Raw genomic sequence first — 24,031 nt, forward strand, 5'->3', positions numbered from 1 at the left:
CCTCCTCGTTTTATCAACCTTCTCCAGGTTAACTCCAGGAGGGTGAGAGCACACAAAGGAATTATTGAGGCTGGTTACTTCCATTCCAAAACATAGAAAATAGGAGCAGGAGTAGACCATTTGGCCCTTCAACCTGCCCCACCATTCCATGTCGAGCCAGAGAGTCATTGAGATGTACAGCACAGAAACAGACCCTTTGGTCCAACTCGTCCATGCCGATCAGATATCTTAACCTAATCTAGTCCCATTTGTCAGCACTTGGCCCATATCCCTCTGAACCCTTCCTATTCATATACCTAGCCAGATGCCTTTTAAATGTTGCAATTGTACCAGCCTCCACAACTTCCTCTGGCAACTCATTCCATACACGCACCACCCTCTGCATGAAAAAGTTGCCCCTTACATCCCTTTTTAAATCTTTCCCCTCTCACCCTCTAGTTCTGTAGTCTCCCATCCCAGGGAAGAGACCTTGTCCATTTACCCTATCCATGCCCTCATGATTTTACAAACCTCTATAAGGTCACCCCTCAGCCTCCGACGCTCCAGAGAAAATAGCTCTCGGCTAGTCAGCTTCTTCCTGTAACCGAAATCCTCCGACCCTGGCAACATCCTTGTAAATCTTTTCTGAACCCTCTCAGCTTTCACAACATCATTCCGATAGGAAGGAGACCAGAATCATGGTTAATCATCAGTCCCCCGTTCCTGGTTTGTCCCCCAATACCCTTTGATCCCTTTAGCCCTAAGAACTATATCTGACTCCTTGAAAACATTCAATGTTTTGGCGTCAACCGCTTTCCGTGGTAGAGAATCCCACTGTCTCCCCACTCTCCGGGGTAAATGGGCAGAGACTAAGAGAGTTCAGGGGAGGAATGAAGGGAGAAGTCAGGAAAAGTGTCTTTGTGTGGGGTGTGATTGGAACGCAACACTTTATCATGTGGCGGGGGTTACCAACAGTTCCAGTCCTTTTGGATTTTGACACCCCTAAAATGGGATAAAATGGAACAAACACTTTCCGTTTGGAAAGGGGTCATGGGTGAGTAGAGTCTTGATGGGCCGAAGGGTCTGTTCCTGTACTCTACTGTTCTCCATCCAATGCTTGTTTGACTGTGTTGAGGTGACTGCATGTAGCCGTGCGGTGCTAGCGTGAGTCTGTCTGTAAAACTCCAAAACCTTCCGATTCTGCAAGTTGCTTGCTCATTTCCACCTAGTCTCACAGTGCTGGTGGTTTTAAGCACATCACCCACAATACAGTGTGTGCCGTGGCTTACCTGAAACCCTGATGCTAATGTCACAGAGAATCTGCCTGAAAGGCCCCCAGTCCAGTTAACCCCAGCTTCATAAGCTGAGATGTCAGCATTGCAAACCCACCCTCCCGGGGTTATCTGTGTGAACAGGTGGGCCACATAATACAGTTCTGACTCACTCCTCAAAACAGTCTGCTCCTTCTACCCCTCTGCAATAGTGTGCTTCTCTCTCCCACTCTCACAGACCGTCTCTTACTCTCTCTCTCCCACCCTCACTCATTTTCTCACTGTCTCTTCCTCTCTCATTAAAGCTCTCTCTCTTTCTTTTTCATTGTGGTCTCTCTCTTCCTTCTTCACTCACAGTCCCTCTCTCTCTCTCTCTCTCTTTCTCCTGTTTCTCTTTCTCACCCAAGGTATGGCTTTCTCTGTTTCTCGCTCTCTCTCTCTCTCTCCCTCCCTCACTCACAGTGTGTGTGTGTCTCTCTCTCTCTCTCTTTCTTTCATTGTGGCTCTCACTCTCCTCCTCTCTCTCGCAAGCAGTCTCTCTCTCTCTCTCTCTTTCTCACTCTCTCTCCCACACACACACACACACAATTTCTCACTCACAGTATGGCTCTCTCTCTCCTCCTCTCACTTACAGTGTGTCTCTCTCTCTGCTTGTGCTCTTCCTCTCCATCTCTCAATCACAGTCTCTCTCTCTCTCTCTCTCTCTCTCCCTATCCCCGTCACTTGCTCACGCTCTATCTCTCTTCCTCTCTTGCTCTCCCTCTCTCTCTTACTCTCCATTTCTTCCTCTTTCACACTCATGGTATTGCACTCCCTCTCCCTCTCTCTCTCTCACTCTACCCCTCTCTCCCACCCCATCCCTCTCCCCCAGGCAGTCCTCACTCTATAACTGATGGTGAAGTCACTGAGCTGATCTCACTGGGTCCTGTGACTGTTCACCCAGCGTTGACAATTCATGGTCACCAGAAGAAAATTTATAGCCTCAACTTAACCAGTCAAAATGTGTTGCCTCAGCAACACGATCTGTCTTAGAGCAAAAAGGAGCTCCCACAGCTTGGGTCCCATTCCATCAGTGATTTAGTTTCAAGACTGTGAGCTGTGATTGCTCATCATCACAGAATCTCTACAGTGTGGAAACAGGCTATTTGGCCCAACAAAGTCCCACCAACCCTCCGAAGTGTATCCCACCCAGACCCATTCCCCCTACCCTATTCACTCCACATTTGCCCCTGACTAATGCACCTACACATCCTGGAACACTATGGACAATTCACCCAACCCCGCACATTGTTGGACTGTGGGAGGAAACTAGAGCACCAGCAGGAAACCCACACAGACTTGGGCAGAATGTGCAAACTCCACACAGGCAGTCACCCGAGGCTGGAATCGAACCCAGGTCCCTGGTGCTGTGAGGCAGCAGTGCTAACCACTGAGCCACCGTGCCATCCTAATCCATGCTGCTATTCCATGTTCATTTCCTGGGCTCTGGGCTCTGGTGTAGCACTTCCTTCCTCTGACTCGAAGCATCTTATTTGATGCATGGTGCGTTTCAGAATATTTACAAGCTGAAGCCCCAGCCTTGGAACCTCAGTGTAGAGCACTCAATGGTCCCATATTTCATGGTACCCATCATTTTACAGCAATGGGCTGCGATCTGTGGGTTAATCTGATGCTAAAGTCCAGGGTGTGACAATGGTGCAATGACAGTGTTGCTGGGCTAGTAATTCTGAAAAACATCACTTCGAAACCCACCCTACCAGTGGAGTTTAGTTTCATTTAAATAAATGATGAGACTGGAACATAGTCTCAGGAGTAACAACCACGAAACCATCACCGTTCTTATTTATTTATTCATTGATGGGGCGAGGGCATTGTTAGCCAGGCCAGCATTTATTGCCCAGAGAGTAGTTAAGTATCAACCTCCTCGCTGTGGGTCTGGAGTCACATGTAGGCCAGACCAGGTAAGGATGGCAGATTCCTTCCTGAAGGGTATTACTGAACCAGCTGGACTTTTCCCTGACAATCAGCATATGGTGATCAGCAATTTCAGATTTGTATTGGATTCAAATTCTACCACCTGTTGCGGAAGGATTCAAACCCAGATCCCCAGAATATTACCAGGGTCTCTGGGTTAATGGTCGAGGGTGTGTTGCTGGAAAAGCACAGCAGGTCAGGCAGCATCCGAGGAGCAGGAGAGTTGACGTCCGTTTCGGACAAAAGCCCTTCATCAGGAAGCCCAAAACATCAATTTTCCTGCTCCTCGGATGCTGCCTGACCTGCTGTGCTTTTCCAGCACCACTCTCTCAACTCTAATCTCCAGCATCTGCAGTCCTCACTTTCTCCTCTCTGAGTTAATAGTCCAGCGATAATACACTGGCCCATGGCTTCTCTGCAATCTGTTCCTTATTTTAAAAGCATCTGTTTCCTAACAGGAGGGAAATCTATGGTTTTTATCTGGTGCGATTGAGATATTATTCCAAAACTACAACAATGTGATCCACTTCTTAACTGCCTTCTAAAATGACCACTCAATCTGGTCAAAATCCAAATGCATGCCTGTTCTCCCCATCAACTCTCCCAATCGCTTTTGGGAATTGAATAGATTACTGACCTCCCAGGAAAAATCCACCTCCCTGGCAAAATCCTTGTAAACCTTTTCTGAAACCTTTCAAGTTTAACAACATCTTTTCTTTAGCAGAGAGACCAAAGTTGAACACAGTATTCCAAAAGTAGCCTAACCAATGTCCTGTACAGCCGCAACATGACCTCCCAACTCCTATACTCAATACTCTGACCAATAAAGGAAAGCATACCAAATGCCTTCTTCACTATCCTATCTACCTGCGACTCCATTTTCAAGAAACTTTGAGCCTGCACTCCATGGTCTCTTTGTTCATTAACACTCTCCAAGATGCTCCTAATTAAATGTTTTTATGACTGACTGAACATCCTACATTGATCCCACTACACAACGGGTGTAAGTAAACTCTGTCAAGGAAGACATTTGGGTCATCAGCTCAAACTGTTGGTGGTTTGATTAGGTTAGATTCTCTACAGTGTGGAGACAGGCCATTTGGCCCAACAAGTTCACACCAACCTTCTGAAGAGTAACCCATTCCCCCTGCATTTACCCCTGACTAATGCTTCTAACACTACAGGCAATTTAGCATGGCCAATCCACCTAACCTGCACGTCCTTGGACTGTAGGAGAAAACCAGAGCAAACCCGCACAGACACAGGGAGAGTACACAAGCTCCACACAGATGGTCACCTGAGGCTGGAATTGAACTCAGGTCCCTGGTGCTGTGAGGCAGCAGTGCTAACTGTTGAGCCACTGGGGCTGTTGCTGATTAATGACCTTCTTGCTTGGGCTTGACCTTACTCCATTGAGGGTAAATATTCTAGTGCTAAACCCAAGTGCTGTCTTTTCTTTCCTACCTTCAGCTCCAATTTTATTATCTTCTTACTCATTTTACACTCCTTGAAATGGCAGTTCATCTGATGTACCTCACTAAAGAGGTCAGTGGAGGCATCAAATGTCAAGGAGTTGGATTAGAAACATAATGGATTCTGAATGGATTTGACAGGGTAGGCAATAGAGGCAGATTGTCTCTGACAGGGCAGTCCTGAACTAGTGGAGATTGCAGGTCCAGAATAAATAATCAGTCATTTTGGAAGGTGATGAGGAGAAATTCACTTCAATGGTTGTGAACTTTTGTGAACTGATCCTGTGTTATATTATGGATCCCTGAGCAGATGTCCAAAGGGAGAATGGAGTTGAGAAACCTATCAGCCAATGATTGAGCAGACTTAATTGGCCAAATGGTCTCATTTCTGTTCCCATGTCTTCTGGTCTTATAGTCTATGGTCTATATGCAGGTTAGGTGGTGTGGCTGTGCTACATTGCCCACCTATGTGCAGGCTAGGTGGGTTATCGATGGGAAATGCAGGGTTACGGGGATAGGGTAGGGTGTGCGGCGGCATTGACGTTTGAGATTGAGCGATGGCTGTTCAGGGCATGTGGGACTTATGTGGCCCAATAACGAGATGCTGATGGACAATGGTCAAACTGACAGGCTTGGAGAAGATGCAAGCACCCTCCCTGCTCTGATATCCCTAATCTGTATCTATCTTGGTCTCAATGGATTGGTGACTCAATGAAACGTACAAAAACAAGTAAGAATCAGGAGCGACCATTCAGCCCCTTGGACATGAACCACCATTTGATAAGGTCATGGTCGATCGATCAATTGTCTTATTTTAACTCCCTTTGACTCCCTCATCAGTCCTATGTCCAGTCAATGATATTATGGGTTAATAATTTGGATAACACTTCTTCACACGAAACAATGTTACTTTCTGTTCTCTTTTCCAGTGGTTTATCTCTGTCTCTCTTGGACTGAGCGTGTGACTGGGCAGTCATGTATAGATGGGTACATACTCAACACCAATGAAACATGTGTCGGTGAGCTTTAAGTCCACTGTTAAGTTTATGGGCATAATTCTGAAAAGTGTTAATTGTGTAATGTGATTATTCATCTTTTTATCAATTTAGTTCGACATCATTTTTTTCCCCTTTCCATTTGTCTTCAACCTTTGGCAAAACTTTGTGCTGAGTTTCAATGTTTAGTTGTTGGAAAATGGAATTCGAACAGATAGGTGACTGTTTCTAACCAGTGCGGCTTCGATGGGCTGTAGCTGTTGATGAAGACCCTTTGCACCCGATGTGGTCTCCTCTACATTGAGAAGACAGGACGCCAACTTGCGGATCATTTCAGAAAGCATCACTGGGCACTCAGACCCAGCAACCCCACTGTCCCGTGGCTGAATGCTTCAATTCCCCCTCCCACTCCAACAATGACATGCAAGTCCTAGGCCTCCTCCATCACCAAACCCTTCCCAGCTGACACCTGTGGGAAGAACGCCTCATCTTCCACCTCGGGACCCTCCAACCACATGGAATTAATATGAATTTCACAAGTTGCCTCATTTCCCCTCCCTCCACCTTATCTCAAGTCTCCAACTTGGGACCGTCGTCTTGACCATCTTCCTTCCCATCTATTTGCTCAATCCTGCCCTCTGACCTATCACCTTTACCCCCACCTTCATCTACCTATCACATTCCCAGTGACTTTCTCCCAATCCCACCCACCTCCCATTTATTTCTCAGCTCCCCCGAGCCAGAAGCCTCATTCCTGATGAAGGGCCTATGCCTGAAACGTCGATTCTCCTGCTCCTCAGATGATGCTTTTCCAGCACTACACTCTCAACTGTGTAGCCCTCAATGACTCTATAATAGAAGTGGAAGACAATGGATAAACTCAGTAGGTTTGGGGAGAAAGCATTTAATACTCTGTGATGCAGTTCAGTGAGTTGCTTGTATCATGCATTTAAGGGACATTTAAGTAACTCTTGGATAGGGGCATGGAAGATAGTAAAATGAAGAGTATGTAGGTTAGTCTGATCTTAGATTAGGATAAAGGGTTGGCATAACATCGATGGGCTGAAAGGCCTGTACTGTATTGTACTGTTCTATGTTCTATGTTCTCTGGTCTATGGTCTATGTTCTATGTTCTATGGTCTATGGCCTATGGTCTACAGTCTATGTTCTATGGTCTATGGCCTATAGTCTACGGTCTATGGTCTATGTTCTATGTTCTATGGTCTATGGCCTATGGTCTACGGTCTATGTTCTATGGTCTACGGTCTATGGTCTATGGTCTATGTTCTATGGTCTATGGTCTATGGCCTATGGTCTATGGTCTATGGTCTATGTTCTATGGTCTATGGCCTATGGTCTACGGTCTATGTTCTATGGTCTATGGTCTACGGTCTATGTTCTATGGTCTATGTTCTATGGTCTATTGTCTATGGTCTAAGTCCTGTGTTCGATGTTCTACGTTCTATACATCATTCCCTTTCATTCAAAAGGCTCTCAGTGGCACTTAGTCACAAATCCTTCCCTCTCTTGCTTCTTCAACAAGCTGCTCAACACAACACGCAACGCTTGAATGTCGAGTTGCAACCCCCTCCTGGTTTTTCAGTCACCTAACTTCCATTCCAGTGCTAAGTCCCAGAAAATGAAAACGGAATATTGTATGACCAGGAGATGGCGGAGCTGAAGTAGGCCATTCAGCCCATCGAGTCTGCTCCAGCATTCCCTGGTTTGAGAAGCCTCGACTCCATTTCCTTGCCTTTGCCCCATAAGTCTGGATTCCCCCACGTGGTTAAAACTCTCTCTTCAATGGCAGGCCCTCAGGGTCCAGGGATGACTAGCTCCTGCTGGGGGCACGGTGAGTGCTGCGGTGGTGGAATAGTCCTATTCCAGAGTGACGGACACTGCCCCAGGCAGAGCTAAGCGGTGTTTGAGGAGGTGGGTGAATGGGACCGCTCTAGCTCCTGCTGCTCATTCCTGGCCACCATGCGCCCCCCTCAGTGACATACAGAATGTAGTTGGTCTTTGTGAAAGCTTCTTCTCCTGTCTATACCTTCCAGAGCAAGCAATCCTCAAAGATCTATCCCACCCTGGCAACATTTTTCTACAACGTTTAGCCTCGGGGAGAAGGTACAGAAGCCTGAACACACGCACCAGCCAGTTACGAAACAGTTTCTATCTGACTGTTATTAGAATGGACCCACAAACTCTTAACATTCGCCTGTATCTGTGTTTTTGTTTTTGCTGCTGTTTACCTATTATTTACTTATCTATGCTCCTTAACTCTGTGATCTGCCTGGATTGCTAACAAGACAAAGCGTTTCACTGTGCCTTGGTAGACGTGACAATAAATTTAATTCAACTCAATTCAATTTGACCTATAGGGAGAGACTGTTTTCCCTGGAGCATTGGAGACTGAGGAGTGACCTTACAGAGGTTTACAATATCATGAGGTGCATGGATAGGGTGAATAACCAAGGTCTTTTCTCCTCCAAAACTAAAGGGCATAGGTTTAGGGTGAGAGGGGAAAGATTGAACAGGGACCTAAGGATCAACTTTTTCACACAGAGGGTGGTGTGTGTTTGGAATGAGCTGCCGGAGGAAGTGGTGGAAGCTGGTACAATTTCAACATTTAAAAGGCATCTGGATGGGTACATAAATAGGAATGGTTTAGAGGGATATGGGCCAAGTGTTGGCAAGTGCGACTAGGTTAGGTTAGGATTTCTGGTTGGCATGGATGAGTTGGACCGAAGGGTCTGTTTCCCTGCTGTACATCTGAGTGACTCGATAAATCATACCTTCTCCAAGTACATCAGCTCTTTGTAGTATTCCCAATTCCCTCCCAGTGATCACATACCTTTACAGAGCACTTGTTTCAGGAAGTTTCTGCCAGGCAATGGGGACCATGGTTGTGTGTGTGGCCAGTACCTCGTCACTGGGAATACTGGTCTGGGATAGGGCACTCACATTGGCACACTTATCTTGCCAGTGGATTGGCAGGATTTTGCGAAGGTGATATCTCTCTGGGCACTTGTGGGGTCTGCTGTTTGTATCAATGCTGCAGTGGGTGGACCACAGTTGCTCTGTAAACCATGAGGGGTTTGAGGTCCCAGTATAGAACACACTGTTCCTCAGGCCGCACTGTCACATTGTCTTCTCACTGGAACTTCCGGAGGTTCAGGAAATGGATCACGTTGTTGAGGAGCAGGTGGTGTTGTGTGACAGGGGTGAAAACCTTTGTTCTCCAGATGTTTAGTCTGAGGTGGGTTCTCTCGAACAACACAGTGGATGCGTCAGTGATGGTTTGTAACTCAGGCTCTGTTTGTGTACATACGGAAATGTTGTCTGTGATGTGCATCTCAAGGACTGGAGGTGGCCTGGTCTTGTGGGGTTCTGGCTTGGCGGTGACAAAGGCTTTGAACAGTTTCCCAGGGAGGACTCCCAGATTCGAGGTGGTTGTGGAAATTTGCCATGATGACCATTCCCCTGGCGGACAGCGAGCGAATCCCTCTGGAATTCCCAAAGCCGGCATCATCGGATGGGGTATTGAGTACAAGAGTTGGCAGGTCATGTTACAGTTATATTGGACTTTGGTTCGGCCACATTTAGAATACTGCGTACAGTTCTGGTCGCCACGTTACCAAAAGGACGTGGATGCTTTGGAGAGGGTGCAGAGGAGGCTCACCAGGATGGTGCCTGGTATGGAGGATGCTAGCTATGAAGAGAGGTTAATAGATTAGGATTAATTTCATTAGAAAGACGGAGGTTGAGGGGGAACCTGATTGAGGTCTACAAAATCATGAGAGGTGTAGGCAGAGTGGACAGCAAGAAGCTTTTTCCCAGAGTGCGGAACTTAATTACTCGGGGTCACAAGTTCAAAGTGAGAGGGACAAAGTTTAGGGGAGATATGTGTGGGACGTTCTTTACACAGAGGGTGGTAGGGGTCTGGAACATGATGCCAGCGGAGGTGGGAGAGACTGGAACGAAAGCGCCATTTAAGATGTATCTAGACAGATACATGAGTGGGCAGGGAGCAAAGGGATACAGATCCTTAGAAAATAGGTGGGAGGTTTAGTTCGAGGATCTGGATCAGCGCAGGCTTGGAGGGCCAAAGGGCCTGTTCCTGTGCTGCAATTTTCTTTGTTCTAACATAAGAGCATAAGAAATAGGCGCAGGAGTGGGCCATTTGGCCCATCGACCCTACTCCACCATTCAATAAGATCATGGCTGATCTTCTCATGGACTCAACTCCATTAACCCGCCCTCTCACCCTCATCCTTAATTCCGTTACAGTTCAAGATTTACCTTCACCTTAAAACCATCCAACAAGGCAGCCTCAAACTGCTTCACTGGGCAGGGACTTCCACAGATTCACAACCCCCTGGGTGAAGAGGTTCCTCATCAACTCCATCCTAAACCTGCTCCCCGTTATTTGGAGGCGATGCCCCCTTGTTCTAGTTTCATCCACCAGTGGAACCAACCTCCCTGCTTCCATCTTATCTATTCCCGTCATAATTTTATATGTTTCCATAAGATCCCTCCTCATTCTTCTAAATTCCAATGCATATCGTCGCAGTCTACTCAGTCTCTTCTTGTAACTCAACCCTCTCAACTCTGGAATGTACCCCCTTCCCAGTGCCAGTACATCCTTTCTCAAGTAAGGAGACTAAAGAGTTTGAAGTATAATTTTTGTTTTCGCGAAAGCAGCTATCAACAAAGAGAAGGTGAATTCTGAGGTAAAATGAAAGGAAGAGTTATTCTGCTTTGACTGAGAAGGAGGTTTTGCGTGAGCCATGAAGATTTCCGCCAAAGCTGATCTCGGAACAAGTATTCCCTTCTGGGAGGGGCTTAAGGTGTCAAAGATGCAAAATGCAAGTTAGAACGTGAGGGAAGATGGAGAGAGAATGTTCACTCAGAGTGTCAGAGTTCAATCGGAAGTTAGTGAGGAGAGTCATAGGCAGGGATAGTAAAGCAAAGGTTCACAAGAAAAACATGGAAGCAAAATATGTAGACGCTGTAAATCCGGCACAAACACTGAGAAACTCAGTGGGTCTGTGGAGAGAGAAACAGGTTTAACATTACAAATCCAATGTGATAACTCAAAACATTGGAACCTCTGGTTCCGAAATAAAGGTGCGACCCATTGACCTCTGACACTTCCTATCAGTGGAAAATCTGATTTATGTCTCCATATTTGGCATTCCTGCCACTTGTTCCTGATGAGAATGAAGTGAAGCATTTGAACAACCCATTTCTCTTTTCATCAATAAATCTTGGGACCAGGCAGAGAGGAACTTTATTCCATCAGCCTAACTCCAGTGAGAAACCGTCAAGTGCCTGTTTGGCAGTACAGGCCTGAGTCCGTGCAAAGGAAAGATATGATTCTGAAGTTTGTTTTTTGTCCTGCCCCTCATCAGGATTGAAAGACAGGAAAAGCAATTTGAGAAAGGGGGACAACAATTAATGCAACACGAGAGGCAGGTGCTAATTGGTTGATTATGGACTGCACCTTTTACAATGAGATCAGGGTATGGAAAAAGCCCGTGTCTGCTGTGACAATATGGGACCAGTCAGAACCAACTTGTCTGATTTGAATTTAATGGAGATTGACAGTTAACATATTCCGCCACATCTATGGTCCAATCAATCAGCTCTCTCTTCACGTGCTGTTTAAGTTGTTAGTTCTTTTCTAAAGTTGGTTTTCTTGCATATCAGTCCTGACGAGCTCAAGATGAAAACCTTCCTCATCGTCACGTCTTCTTTTGTTATTGAGCAATGCTTAAAGTGTCACTGTGTATCCCACCCCTGAGCCGCTTTCCTGCTGCTGATGATGTTTCCTGTCTATTGCAGACCAGGATGAGTGTCTCACGGGTCCGTGTGGACCCTACTCAATCTGCCACAACAAGATTGGAGGGTTTCACTGCACTTGCCAGACTGGATTCGCCTCAGTGTCCAATCAGTTGCTCAGTGGTAAAACAGTGTCATTCTGTCGAGGTCAGTACAATTACTCATCGGAAACAGGTCAGGGAAGCTCTCTACGTTGCAGCAGAGGCCAAGTTGGTCAATCTAGTGGAAAGCTAACTGAGGAGAATCTTGATTGGAAGTGGACTTGCTATGAGGCACTCGTAGCGAGAACATTCCAGATCTCGCAAAGCCAGTTGACCTATAGGTAGCACAGAGGGAATGGGACTGACCGGATGCCAAGGGTAAATCCTCGCTTTGGCTGTTCCCTCAGCTACAGCTCTGGTAGATCACAGTATGAGTGGCTTTGATAAGGAAAATAAGGACTATTAGATTCCACTAGTTGGTGGGTCAGAAACCAGAGGACACACGGGTTAAAGGCCATCGGCAAATGAACCAGGGATAAGATGAGGACAAATGTAGATTCCTCAGCAAGTTGCTGTGATCCAAAATGCACAAGGTGAACATTGTGCTGGATGTAGTTTCCAAACTGGCTTTGATCTCACCCAGAGATTATCCCCGGAAATCTAAACAAAAGCCAATTGCCAATATTTACGAGTGCAGAAGTGTAATCCAATATTCCATGGTAATCAAATCAGGCCTGGAATTGTGATCTTGCAGAAATCCCATGACAGTTTTATGGTTTGGAGCTGCTGTAAATGCATTTCACTTGCACTTGGAGAAAGAACATAATTTCTTAAAGCAGACTTTTTTTTATTATAGTATAATCTTACCTTTATCAAAACTATTGACGCCTCCTATCCTCTGCTGCCTATCTTAAAATGTGCTAAATATTACACAGTCTGAATGTTCGATTCAGGTTAACAGTTAGATTTAATAACAAAAACAATTACACCTTAGCAAATTAAATGACATCAGAGTGGAGCTGAGTTGTTTAATTTCCAATTAGAATAGGGTTAGTAACAGTGTTGTGTCCCCATGGCAGAGTTTCCACTTTAAGGGTCATTTGCAAAGCACAGCCTGGGTTAAGATGTGTTCATGAGGCAGCACGGTGACTCAGTGGTTGGCACTGCTGCCTCACAGTGCCAGGGACCTGGGTTTGATTCCAGCCTCAGACGACTGTCCGTGTGGAGTTTGTACATTCTCCCCGTGTCTGCGTGAGTTTCCACCCATGATCCACCCAGGGTGAACTGGCCAAATTAATTTACCCATAGTGTTCAGGGATGTCTAGGTTAGGTGCATTAGTTTGGGGTACATATAGGGGAGATGGGTCTGGGTGGGTTATTGTTCGGAAGGTCAGTGTGGATTTGTTGGGCCGCAGGGCCTGTTTCCACAGTGGGGGGGGTTCTGTGTGTCCCCATTTCAGCACTTCCACTTTAAGTGTCATTTTGCCAAGAACAGCCTGGGTTAAGATGTGTTCTTGGGAGGTTCTCATCATGCAAACTGAGGCAAAATTCGAGCCATTAATGTTTCATGAGGTTTATAACCTTGAAAGGCTGATGACGAATCCAGCTAGTTATTCCCAAACTCATTATTCTTCTTTTGCAGATGTGAACGAGTGTCTCTCTCGCCCCTGTGGGCCCACTGCAATCTGCCACAACTCTGAGGGGAGTTTTTATTGTACTTGTGCTGGAGGATTTTACTCTGTGTCCGGAAACTATCAGTTTGCTGGTGAAGCTGAGTCCCACTGTAGAGGTGATGACAATTACTAGCTCGACCATAGCTCTTGCTTCCTATTTTACCCCTCGTTGTTCACTCCGTGTCCTATAATGTCAGCTGCCAACAGACACCCCATCTTCTCAAGCAGCCTTCCTTCCATTAACTCCATCTACCCTTCCAGCTGCCTTGGGAAAACAGCTAACAGGATCAAAGACCCTTCCCACCCCCATTCTACTCTCTTCCACCCTTTTCTGTCCAGTTTGAAAACAGGTACCAACAGATTCAAGAACAGCTACCTCCCCGCTGTTATCAGACTTTATGAACATACCTCTCATAGGTAGGTGTTGACCTTTCTCTGCACCTTCCTTGTAGCTGTAACACCATATTCTGCATTCTGTTCTATTTCCCCTGATGTACTTAGGTAAGGTATGATTTCCATACTGTAGGGAGTCTAATTTAATCTAATCAGTCCTTTTCACTGTCTAACATGTGACAAGAATAAACCAAACCAAATCAACAACAATTGGTCCTTTCATTTCTCTCAGTCTATCTCTATTAGCTCAATCACTGCTTCCTCCCTCACCACACATCAATACCATTATCTATTCCCTTTTCTCAGGCACTGTTCCTCCCTTTCCAAGCTGATATAATCAAACTTCCCTTCAAACCTACTCTTAACCCTTTCTTTTCTCCGTGGTCACCCACTCAGCTCTCACTCACCGTCTCTAAAAAGGATCTCTTCAATGGAATGAATCACTGCTGTCCCATTCAATGCTGATCACTTCCATCACTCCCCTTTTGAGTCCATTCCATCTGACTCCTGATGCGACTCCACTATCATGACTGCCGCAGTCAAAGTTGCATATCAACCATATTTGGTGTGGTGTGTCGCAGTCCCCCAACGTTTCTGGTTTTCCTAATCCAGGCGTGTCAGCCAAAACTCCCCAACTGGACCACCCCCATTCCGATCAATTGCTTCCATTCCATAGCCTTGGATCCTTGTTCCTGCCATTACTTTGTTCCAAACCTAAGGAAGACGGTCCTTCTCCCACAAGGATTTCTCCTCCAGAGCTGATTGGTTGCCTGCCATCTTTCCATCCTTCAATTTCTTATTATTCCCAACTGCATTCTTGTCCCTCAGTGGATTGTCTGTAACTGTGTGGGTTCAATGTCATTGAGCATAATGTTCACTGTTAGACCCCCATTGGAGTACAGTAAGCAGATCTGGGCACCCACACCTCAGTGAGGATAGACTGGCCTTGGAGGGACTACAGTGTAGGTTTACAAGCACAATACCTGGACTTCAACAGTTATGAGGAGAGATTGTATAAACGAGGCCTGTTTTCTTGAGGATTTAGATGGTTAAGGGGTGATCTGAACAAAATCTTCAAGATATTAACAGGAAAAGGCAGGGGAGGTAAAGATAAACAATTTCCACTGTTTGGAGATTCTTTAGAAGACAATCTAGAATGAGGGGTATAGTCTGAGAATTAGGCCTATACCGTTCAGGAGAGACACTTCGACACACAGGGTGGGAGAAGTTTGGAGCTCTCTTCCACAAATGGCAGTGGATGTTAATTTTAAACCAGAGATGAGTACTTCTTTTGTTAAGCAAAAGTATTAAGGAATGTGGGCTAAAGCAGGTGAACTGACTTAGGCCCCAGATCAGCCATGATCTCATTCATTGGAGGAATGGGCCCAGAGGGGCTGAATTCTGTTCCCATGTTGCTGTGTGCAGTTTCACCTGACCATAGCATCGCCCTCAGTTATACAAATCCTATTGTGCTCTTTGATTCATTGTCACACATTGTCAGCATTAATAAGACCAAGGTCTCTGGAGAACAACCTCACATTATGTGTGGCAGTGGTCACCTTTGCATTGATGGTAATGGCGTTACAATGAGGAGAGGTGTACATCTGATTGTCAGTCCCTCAGAGATTAAGCACCAAGGAAAACCAACCCGATTATGTTTGACTGCTGGCAGATTCATTGTCTCTGGATATTCACTGAAGCAAGACGTGAAGATGTACAACTCCTGAGTGCTTCCTGTTTCAAATACCTTCTCCCCGTGTCTGTGTGGGTTTCCTCCGGGTGCTCCGGTTTCCTCCCACAGTCCAAAAATGTGCAGGTTAGGGTGGATGGGCCATACTAAATTACCCATAGTGCTCAAGGCTGTGTATGTTAGGTGCGTTAGTCAGGGGTCAATGTAGAGTATTAGGTGAATGTGTCTGGGTGGGTTACTCTTCTGAAGGTTGGGGTGGTCTTGTTGGACTGGAAGAGCCTGTTTCCACACTGTAGGGATTCTATGGAAAAAAAAGCCACCGTCCAAGTCCCTATCAAATCTTGACTCTGCTCACCCTCATTCTCCTCCAAGTGTTCCCTCAGTATCGTATCTTGCCATTCAAAGCCCTCTGCTACCTTCCCAAAACTTCTCTTCATCCCACACCTTAACAAGTAGCACATGTATGACAACAATGAGAAGGAATTTCTTCTCTCAGAGAATGGGGAATCTGTGCAATCCTTTACGGCAGAGGGCCGAGTGATGCTGGGTCATTAAATATAGTCAAGGCTGAGACAATAAGCTTTTTAACCAGGAAGATGGAATCAAGGGTCATAGGGGATAAAGCATCTTCACATCTCATTGACTAGCACAGCAAACTTGATAGGCTGAATGGCCTACTTCTGCTCCTATGTCTTTATGGCCTTATTGCCACCATATGCAAACTGCTGCTTTACCCTACACAAGAACCATCTCAACTGCAGCTCGTATCCTTATTGTTTGAGTCCTGCCCCTCAGGTCTCAATTACAGTATCCCCGACTGTAATGGAAAACAAGTGGCTGCAGCATCATTCTAATCTGTGCCTCTGCTCTGCCATTGCGTCCTACCATCCTAGCTCTACCTTCATGTGTCTTGACCCCATGTTGCCCTGAATTCTGGAGCACTGTCCTTCATCCTGCCACCTCTTTCCCCACATTCTCCGCTCCTCAAAGCGAACAATCACAATCTGCAGAACCTTGCGCTCGGGCTAAAAGGACGGGTTAAATCTATTCAGGGGGCAAACTAAAAGACTGGCATAACTGGGTCTCTCCCAGGTTGCCAAGATGTACTGCAGCCATTAATGCTGGGACTCCAACGGTTTCCGTTTTATATCAATTACTTTAACAAAGGAATGAAGAGTATGGTTGTCAGGTTTGCTGTCAGCCCAGCGATAGGTCAGGACGCTGGGAGCGAAGGCACATAAGGAAGCTGCCACAAGATATGGATGTTAAATGAGTCTGGCAAATGGGGTATAAGGTGGGAAAATATGAAACTTCGCAGTGCGTTGGGAAAATGTAAAAGGTGCATGTGATCAAAATGGTGAGAGATTGTACAGTGCTCAGCTGCAGAGGGATTTGAGAGACATGAATTGTGAAAGTTTATTTTGCAGGTCCAGTAAGGAAAGTGACTTGATTGTTTTTACAGTAACTTTTGTTTTAACCAGCACTCTTGATAAACCAGTAAAAATTACATACCTTAAATATCACGAGGACTACGGTAATATTCGGTCCAATTATTTAATTTGTTTACCTCATTTACCCGAATATACTTATTGTTCAATTGAATGGCCACATGAAATATCAACATTCGATTCAATTTTGAGTCAATTTCTCCTCAAATGTCCATGATTTCTGAGTAGTCAGTTGAGGGTGTGAGTGAGAAGCCTCATGACAGCTAAGTTTTATTTAAGGCAAAGTTGCATTATTATTTAAGTGATCTATGCTGTAAATAAAGTCTAACAGTGATGTGTACACCCCCTGCATTACGTTTCGCTTACTTAGCGTGTGTCTGCACTGATTGTGTGGACCTCTTGATTATCTGGAACATTCGATCAACCAGAACATTCCCATTCCCAAAGATGACGGTATTTATTGTGAAAGAAATTGAATACCGAAGCACCATAGAACCCCGAAACTCTTGACCCAACAAAGGCACATTGGCTCAGGGGTCACCACTGCAGCCTCACACAGAGATTTGAAGACAAGTGCTTGAATATTTTAAAGACAGACACAGATAGATTCTTGATGAATAACGCAGGGTTGAAAGGTTTTCAGGAACCGATAGGACTGTGGGTTTGAGGTGACAGTGATCTCAGCCGAATGGTGGAGCAGACTGGATGGGCTGAATTTGTATTTTGGCATCACAAGCAAAATCTAAAGGCTAGAAGTGAGCACTTTATTTAAATTCATGACTCTACCAATCTTTTCAGGTCAAGTTGATCACTTACAGTTCAACTTAGTGCAGACGTGATGCTGCCATTGCTTGTTATGGTGGCTGAACGCTTAGCACTGCTGCGTCGCAGCACCAGGTATGGGGGTTCGATTCCAGCCTCGGGTGACTGTCTGTGTGGGTTTCCTCTGGTTTTGTCCTGCAGTGCAAAGATGTGCAGGTGAGGAGGATTGGCTGTGCTAAATTGCCCATAATGTGCAGGCTGGGTGGATAGGCCATGGGAAATTCAAGGATGGGGAGGTGAGGGGTGGGCCTAGATGGGGTGTTCTTTGGAAGCTTGGTGTGGACCTGAGGGGCCAAATGGCCTGTTTCCATACTATAGAGATTCTAGGATGCTGACCAGGACTTAAGTTAATGGCAACTCATGGATAAGCTTTATTTAAATCAACAGTGTGTGTGTGGGTGTGGGTGGGTGTGTGTCTGTGTGGATGTGGGTGTGTGGGCGTGTGTGTGTGGGTGTGTGTGTGTGTGTGTCTGTGTGTGTGTGGGTGTGGGTGTGTCTGTGTCTGTGTGTGTGTGGGCGTGTGTGTGGGGTGTGTGTGTGTGTCTGTGTGCGTGTGTGTGAGTATGAGTGGGTATGTGTGTGTGGGTGTGTCTGTGTGTGTGGGTGTCTGTGTGTGTGGGGGGGGATGTGTGTCTGTGTGTCTGTGTCTGTGTGTGGGTGTGTGTGTGTGTCTGTGTCTCTGTGTGTGGGGGTGTGTGTCTGTGTGTCTGTGTCTGTGCGTGTGAGTGTGTGCGTGGATGTGTGTGGGGGGGTGTCTGTGTGTCTGTGTGGGTGTGTGTGTAGGTGTGGGTGTGTGTGTATGGGTGTGTGTGTGAGTGTCTGTGTGTGTGGGTGTGTGGGTGTTTGCCTGTGTGTGTGTGTGTGGGGGGGGTTGGGTGTGTGTGTGTGTGTGTGTGTGTGTGTGTGTGGGTGTGTGTGTGTCTGTGTGTGTGTCGGTGTGTGTGTCTGTGTCTGTGTGTGTGGGTGTGAGTATGTGTCAGTGTGTGTGGGGGGGTATGTGTGTCTGTGTCTGTCCATGTGAGTGTGTGCGTGAGTGTGTGTGGGGGGGGTGTCTGTGTGTGTGTGGGTGTGTGTGTGTTTGGGTGTGTGTGTGTGAGTGTCTGTGTGTGTGGGTGTGTGTGTGTGGGTGAGTGTGTGTGTGTGTGGGTGTGTGTGTGGGTGTGTGTGTGTAAGTCTGTGTGAGTGTGTGTGTGTGAGTGTGTGTGTGGGTGTGTGAGTGTGTGGGTGAGTGTGTGTGTGTGTGTGTAGGTCTGTGTGAGTGTGTGTGGATGTGTGTATGGGTGTTGTGTGGGTGTGTGTGTGGGTGTGTGTGTGTTATTGTCTGTGTTTGGGCTATGTTTCAAGCCTGGTCCTGTTTACTAAGGGCTAGTGTTGAACATTATTCACCTGCTTATCTTTTTTTCTTCCATTACAGATAAAGATGAATGTCTGTCTGATGCATGTCCATCCAATGCGACCTGTCACAATACTGAAGGAAGCTTTTACTGTACGTGTAATCAAGGCTTTTACTCTGTGTCTATCGATCGCCAGTTTGCTGGTAAAAACAAGTCCTCCTGTAAAGGTGAGTTTTTACAGTTTCAGATTGAATCAGATATCACTAATTTCTTCATTTCCCCTTCCCCCACCTTATCCCAGTCCCAAGCCTGCAACCCGGCACCACCCTCTTGTACCTATCCATCGTCATTCCCATCTATCCGCTCCATCCTCCTCTCCGACCTATCACCACCCCCCCCCACCTTCATCTACCTATCGCATTCCCAGCTACCTTCACCCAGCCCCAACCCCAACCCCGCCCCATTTATCTCTCAGCCCCCTTGGCTCACCCCCTCATTCCTGATGAAGAGCTCTTGCCCAAAACGTCGAGTCTCCTGCTCCTTGGATGCTGCCTGACCGGCTGTGCTTTTCCAGCACCACACAGACATTACACGACACCAGGTTATAGTCCAATGGGTTTATTTGAAGGTGACAAAAGGGCAGCGCTATGAAAGCTTGTCATTTCATATAAACCTGTTGGACTATAACCCGGTGTTGTGTGACTTCTGACTTTGCCCAGCGCAGTTCAACAACAACTCCTATTGGTTTCCTGAGACTACAGATTCAATGGACCGAAGGATCTCTTTCTGTGCCATAATGTTTTGATATTTCCACAGGATGGTGCAATGTCGGTCTCATTCTGACTTCCTGACTTCTTAACTTCAAGCTCACACTCATCCCTAATCAAAGCTACACATGTCTGTCTCTGAATTATCACCAGTAGTGTTCCTCTACTCCTCCCCCTTTATACTTCTGGAAATTAGACACAAATCTTCAAAAGCTTCCCTACTTCCACTTTCTTCCAATTTCACCCACTCCCCAATTTCTTCACGATTCTCATTTGCTGTCCCTGTCCTTTAGTAAGTTGCATGGACTCCTGTCTCTCAGCCTATCGATGTTACACGTTACACCATTCAAACCAAAAACGATCCAGACCTTGAAACCCAAGAGTATTTTATATTCCTGGATTCCCTTACAGATTACAATGAGTGTGTGACTTCTCCAGCAATATGTGGAGATAATGCAAGCTGCCATAACAATGCAGGGAGTTTCTACTGTACATGCCATGAAGGATTTGCCCAGTCAAATGGAGAGATGACTTTTACCAGATACGGGAGAGGCTGTCAAGGTAAGACTATCATTGCCCTGATTCACCTTAAAAAGTAAGTAATGTTCCCTGGAAGGTTTATTTCATATTCTTGCTTGGTGGCTTAAACCTCCTGAGACATTTTTTCCAATGTTTTCTGACCAATGTGTTCAGGATGTTATGACACACCAAGCAGGGGTTAACTCAGACCTCCTGGGGCGCATCATTGAGGGGTGAAGGGCCTGGACTGCACTGTAACGTTCCATGTTCTATATATTTCTGAATCAATTTGTACAGAAGTAGCATTACACAACTCGGGAGCAGGTGGGATTGAGGTTAGGACACTACCAGTCTACCACAAGGAGTCTTGACAAATGCTGGGGTCTGAAATCGAGGGGCAATTGCCAACAGATGATCTCCGGACTGTACTGTTGTCATTTAAGAATTACTACCCCACTGAATGAACTTGTCTTGCCATCCAGTGGGCTTTCTGAGAGATCACTTTGTTAGGGCAGGTCAGAAACAATTAGAGAAAGAAAGATTCATGTTGATTAAATTGGGCGGCACGGTGGCACAGTGGTTAGCACTGCTGCCTCACAGCGCCTGAGATCTGGGTTCAATTCCCGACTCAGGCGACTGACTGTGTGGAGTTTGCACGTTCTCCCTGTGTCTGCGTGGGTTTCCTCCGGGTGCTCCGGTTTCCTCCCACAGTCCAAAAATGTGCAGGTCAGGTGAATTGGCCATGCTAAATTGCCCGTAGTGTTAGGTAAGGAGTAGATGTAGAATGTAGGGGTATGGGTGATGTAGATGTAGGGGTATGGGTGGGTTGCGCTTTGGCGGGTCAGTGTGGACTTGTTGGGCCGAAGTGCCTGTTTCCACACTGTAAGTAATCTAATCTAAAAAAAATTTCACTAACGGCTGCATGAATCCCATATAACTTTACAGCAAATAATCTTGAAGGGTGTCATTGTGGTCAGAGACGATAGCACACTGCATAAAACGTTTTTTTGAAGGATACAAAACAAAGTTATCAAAGCAGCGGGGGATGGAGGAAAGTTTCTAGTACAGTTCCCCAGTGGTTGGTATTGGGATCCGGGGGATCCGGGTGTATATTAATGATCATTAGATTAGATTAGATTACTTACAGTGTGGAAACAGGCCCTTCGGCCCAACAAGTCCACACCGCCCCGCCGAAGCGTAACCCACCCATACCCCTACATCTACATTTACCCCTTACCTAACACTATGGGCAATTTAGCATGGCCAATTCACCTGGCCTGCACATCTTTGGACTGTGGGAGGAAACCGGAGCACCCGGAGGAAACCCACGCAGACACGGGGAGAATGTGCAAACTCCACACAGTCAGTCGCCTGAGGCGGGAATTGAACCCGGGTCTCAGGCGCTGTGAGGCAGCAGTGCTAACCACTGTGCCACCGTGCCGCCCATGACCATCAGGGTCATGGTGTGAAGGGGACAATTCACCTCAGATTGTACTGAGGTGACAATCTACACATTGAGCAACACTCCCTCAGACTATACTGAGGTGGCAATGTACACATTGAGCAACACTCCCTAAGACTATACTGAGGTGGCAATATACACATTGAGCAACACTCCCTCAGACTATACTGAGGTGGCAATGTATACATTGAGCAACACTCCCTCAGTCTGTACTGAGGTGACAATATACACATTGAGCAACACTCCCTCAGACTGTATTGAGGTGACAATATACACATTGAGCAACACTCCCTAAGACTGTACTGAGGTGGCAATGTATACATTGAGCAACACTCCCTCAGACTGTACTGAGGTGACAATATACACATTGAGCAACACTCCCTAAGACTATACTGAGGTGGCAATGTATACATTGAGCAACACTCCCTAAGACTACACTGAAGTGGCAATGTACACATTGAGCAACACTCCCTAAGACTATACTGAGGTGACAATGTATACATTGAGCAACACTCCCTCAGAATGTACTGAGGTGACAATATACACATTGAGCAACACTCCCTCAGTCTGTACTGAGGTGACAATATACACATTGAGCAACACTCCCTCACACTGTACTGAGGTGACAATGTATATATTGAGCAACACTCCCTCAGACTGTACTGAGGTATCAGAGCTGAAAATGTGTTGCTGGAAAAGCGCAGCAGGTCAGGCAGCATTCAAGAAGCAGGAGAATCAACGTTTCGGGCATGAGCCCTTCTTCAGGAATCAGTCCTGAGGTATCAGTCTGGATATTGTACAACACTCCCTCAGTCTCTACTGAGCTGTCAGTTTGGATATTATACAACAGTCCCTCAATCCGCACTGTGTTGTCAGTTTGGAGATTATACAACAGTCCCTCAATCTGTACTGTGGTGTCAGTTTGGATATTATACAACAGTCCCTCAATCTCTACTGTGGTGTCAGTTTGGATATTATACAACAGTCCCTCAATCTCTACTGTGGTGTCAGTTCGAATATTGTACAACAGTCCCTCAATCTCTACTGTGGTATCAGTTTGGATATTATACAACAGTCCCTCAATCTCTACTGTGGTGTCAGTTTGGATATTATACAACAGTCCCTCAATCTGTACTGAGCTGTCAGACTAGATACTGAGATCAGGACCTTGGAGTAGAAGCTAAGCCTCAAGAGATTGACACAGCGGTGATTCAGCTACCCACTGAGACATGGATGACGTGTTTGTGGTAAAATACATGTCCCACATTTCCTTTTGACAAATAGCCTTAACATGCAAAATTCTTACAAACTATTTGCAAAGCTCTTTAAGCAGCATCTACAATGGGTACAATGTGAGGGGCTCCTTTAAGTTACTCGATTTTTGGTCTTGGCATCACGTTTCCCTCAAAGAGAAGGAAGGACCTGTCCTGAATCTGTTACTTTCAAGACATAAGGCATAGCAAAGTCTTTACACTCAATGAACATATTTTGGCATGTTGTTAATGTCAGAAACTGTAAATAATTTGCATGCTGCAAGTTTCCACCTGAACAGTTTGATTAGCTTTCGGGTTGTTGATTGCAGGATGACTATTGTTGAGAATGTGCTTCAGAGTGAGGGTTTTTTTTCCTGTCCTTCTGAATGGGCGAAGGGACCCTCAGTTGAATATATCTCTCCTGCGCGTGTGCAACAGTTGTCCTTCAATGCCAGCCTTGATTTTGGATAATATTGAGTGAACGAATTCTTATCCAGTTGTGATGGGACCTCTTCCCTCCTGCTGGGCGTCTGAACAGAAAATAGAATGAGCAGTGAAGTTGAATCCTGCTGACTTAATGCCAGATTTCTGGCCTGGGGTAGCCCCTCTTTGCTGGAGTGACAGAAATTGAAATCAACACTGATGCTTCTTTGAATGTTTTTAAACTGGCTTTCAAACATTACACAGGGTTAGAAAGCATTTGTGGAGAGAAATCAGAGTTAATGGTTCGGGTCAGAACTCAGGTGAACCTCAGGGTCCTGAAGGTCACCAGACCCGAAACATTAACTCTGATTTCTCTCTACCGACGTTGCCAGACCTGCTGAGCTTTTCCAGCAATTTCTATTCTTGTTTCCATAGTTATTTTGGTTATAAAGTCTTTTTTCTTCCTTATGCATTCACGGGATGAGGGTGTCACTGGCTAGGCCAGCATTCATTGTCCATCCCTAATTGCCCAGAGGGCAGTTAAGAGTCAGCCATGTTGCTGTCGGCCTGGAGTCACATGGAGGCCAGTTGGCAGTTTCCTTCCCGAAGAGAGGTCAGTATTCTTAGAACATTTCTCCGATTTTAAACTTGAATCACTCTGGATATCGCCCGAAGAGACTTGTTGCTGGACCTGATCAAAACCTGGTTGGCACCACATCTAGAAACATCCACTC

General features: G+C 46.0%; 1 protein-coding gene across 4 annotated transcripts in view; it reads left to right on the plus strand.

Annotated features, from left to right (window-relative positions):
* Positions 1-24,031, plus strand: part of LOC140467987 (adhesion G protein-coupled receptor E3-like) — a 93,012-nt gene that overhangs the window by 17,636 nt on the left and 51,345 nt on the right. For 2 of the 4 annotated variants that reach the window (XM_072564109.1, XM_072564108.1), the window contains exons 2-4: positions 5,626-5,715; positions 18,954-19,100; positions 20,052-20,201. In XM_072564109.1, the coding sequence (XP_072420210.1) occupies positions 5,626-5,715; positions 18,954-19,100; positions 20,052-20,201 (387 nt within the window). Of the gene's footprint in view, positions 1-5,625; positions 5,716-11,535; positions 11,680-13,155; positions 13,303-18,953; positions 19,101-20,051; positions 20,202-24,031 lie in introns of all 4 variants that reach the window. The other 2 variants (XM_072564106.1, XM_072564107.1) reach the window with 2 other exon arrangements.

The sequence above is a fragment of the Chiloscyllium punctatum genome, chromosome 46, assembly GCF_047496795.1.
Source record: "Chiloscyllium punctatum isolate Juve2018m chromosome 46, sChiPun1.3, whole genome shotgun sequence".
Taxonomy (NCBI): Eukaryota; Metazoa; Chordata; class Chondrichthyes; order Orectolobiformes; family Hemiscylliidae; genus Chiloscyllium; species Chiloscyllium punctatum.